The sequence below is a fragment of the Penaeus vannamei genome, chromosome 13 (assembly GCF_042767895.1).
Source record: "Penaeus vannamei isolate JL-2024 chromosome 13, ASM4276789v1, whole genome shotgun sequence".
Taxonomy (NCBI): Eukaryota; Metazoa; Arthropoda; class Malacostraca; order Decapoda; family Penaeidae; genus Penaeus; species Penaeus vannamei.
The window spans coordinates 42,798,644-42,801,143 of NC_091561.1; the positions used below are offsets into that span (position 1 = coordinate 42,798,644).

At 41.7% G+C, this 2,500-nt stretch overlaps 1 protein-coding gene across 2 annotated transcripts in view; it reads left to right on the plus strand.

Annotated features, from left to right (window-relative positions):
• LOC113802980 (UDP-glycosyltransferase UGT5) overlaps positions 1-2,500 on the plus strand; it is a 10,312-nt gene that overhangs the window by 6,121 nt on the left and 1,691 nt on the right. For both annotated transcript variants that reach the window (XM_070129277.1, XM_070129278.1), the window contains exons 6-7: positions 904-1,129; positions 1,766-1,985. In XM_070129277.1, coding sequence (XP_069985378.1) covers positions 904-1,129; positions 1,766-1,985 — 446 coding nt within the window. The remainder of the gene's footprint in view (positions 1-903; positions 1,130-1,765; positions 1,986-2,500) is intronic.

Consider the following 2,500-nt stretch of genomic DNA (forward strand, 5'->3'; position numbering starts at 1 on the left):
TGTGTGATTTGCTTTCAGAGAGTAGATGGATTTTTTATTTTTGTCTTTTTCGGTTGGATTACATTGATATCAACGGCTTGTAACCGTAGCTGATAATAATATTAATAATAATAATAATAATAAAATGTCACGAAGGGTACTACTTCTACCATTTTTCTTTCTTTCTTTCTTTCGTTCTTTATTTCCCTTTGCCTTTCTTTTCTATATGCGTTTTAATAGTTTTATTTTATACCAAATAGACTCAAAGTCATATATATATATATATATATATATATATATATATATATATATATATATATATATATATATATATATTTATCTCCCCGCCAAATCATTCTCTCTCTCTCTCTCTCTCTCTCTATCTCTCTCTCTCTCTCTCTCTCTCTCTCTCTCTCTCTCTCTCTCTCTCTCTCTCTCTCTCTCTCTCTCTCTCTCTCTCTCTCTCTCTCCCTCTCTCCCCTCTCCATTCTCTCTCTCCCTCTCCATACAATTGCCACCCTCTCTCTCTCTCTCTCTCCTTCTCCTCCTCTCTCTCTCTCTCTCCCCTCTCTTTCCCTTTCCATACAATATTTCCCTCTCTCTCTCTCCCTCTCTCCCCCTCTCTCCCTCCCCCTCTCCTTCTCCATACAATCTCTCTCTCTCTGTCTCCCTCCCTCTCTCCCTCCATGCAATCTCTCTCTCTCTCTCTCTCTCTCTCTCCCTCCCCCTCTCTCCCTCCCTCTCTCCCTCTCCATACAATCTCTCTCTCTCTCTCTCTCTCTCTCTCTCTCTCTCTCTCTCTCTCTCTCTCTCTCTCTCTCTCTCTCTCTCTCTCTCTCTCCCTCCCCCCTCTCCCTCTCCATACAATCTCTCCCTCTCCATACATTCTCTCTCTCTCTCTCTCTCTCTCTCTCTCTCTCTAAGGACTTGGAGTCGTGGATCTCTGGCGCTGGAGAAGCCGGCGTGATCTACCTCAGTCTGGGCTCCTTCGGGCGAGCGACTTCCCTGCCCTCCAAGTACCGCCAAGTATTAACTCGGGCGCTTGGGAAATTGGAGCAGCGGGTCGTCTGGAAGTACAAGGGCGAGGTGGAGGAGGACCTGCCGGACAATGTGCTGGTCAGGGAGTGGGTTCCACAGCAAGATATACTGGGTGAGGGAGGCGGTGGGTGAGGCGGGGTGTGTGTTGGCGCCATGATGGGTGTTGGTGATAAGGATAGGGATGATGATGATGATGATGATGATGATAATGACAACGATGATGATAATAATAATGATAACCATCATCATCATAATCGTAATAATAATGATGATAATGACAATAATAATGATAATAATAATGTTAATGATGATGATGATATATTATCATTGATTATTATGATACTGATAATGATGATAAGGATAAAGATACTGATAATGATAATTATAATTAATAATATCGTTGATAATGATGATAATATCTATAGTAATAATAATTAAGTAATAATAACAATGATAATAGTAATAATATTGATAATGAAAATTATTATAATGATAATGATGATGACGATGGTGATGATGATAATAATAATAATGACAATAAAAGAAATAATGATAGCAATGACGATTATAATAACAGCAATGATAATAATAATACAAAATTGATAATAATAGCAATAATAATAAACAGAAAACTAAGGGATATATTCTAAACGTTAACTCAGACATCGAAAATACGGTTTACAAGCGAATCCGAAACAAATCCACTTAAAAAATAACAATAATAACAAAATATCCACACTCTTTCCAGCTCACCCACACGTCAGAGCCTTCGCCAACCTCGGCGACTTCCTCAGTCTTCAGGAAGCCGTCTGTCACTCTAAGCCCGTCCTCGCCCTTCCTATTTCGACCCAGCAGACGAAGGGCGCGGCCGTCGTCAGGAACACCGGCCTGGGACTGTCCCTGGCGTGGGAGGAACTCACCGAAGACCTTCTGGTGAGGACGCTGAGAGAGGTGGTCGAGAACCCGAGGTAAGAGATCGATGTTGATAGATGGGTATACGTGTGTGTGTGTGTCTGTGCGTGTGTGTGTGCGTGTTTGTGTTGTGTGTGTGTGTGTGTGTGTGTGTGTGTGTGTGTGTGTGTGTGTGTGTGTGTGTGTGTGTGTGTTTTTCTGTGTGTTTTGTAGGCCGAGGTTTTCAAAAGACAGAATTAATTATCATATTTCTCCCGGACAGATACAGGAGTCGGTCTCGTGTGTTTCTCTCTCTCTCTCTCTCTCTCTCTCTCTCTCTCTCTCTCTCTCTCTCTCTCTCTCTCTCTCTCTCTCTCTCTCTCTCTCTCTCTCTCTCTCTCTCTCTCTCTCTATTTTGTAGGCCTATGTGTTCCCAAAGTCAAAATCTCTAACCAGGAAATGGCTTCCAATGTCATTTTCTCAATATATTTTGTAGGCTTATGTGTTCTTAAACCCGAATCCCTAACCACATATCCCCGCGGCCCCGTATGTCTTTTTTCTCCATATATTTTATAGGCTTATGTTTCTCAAA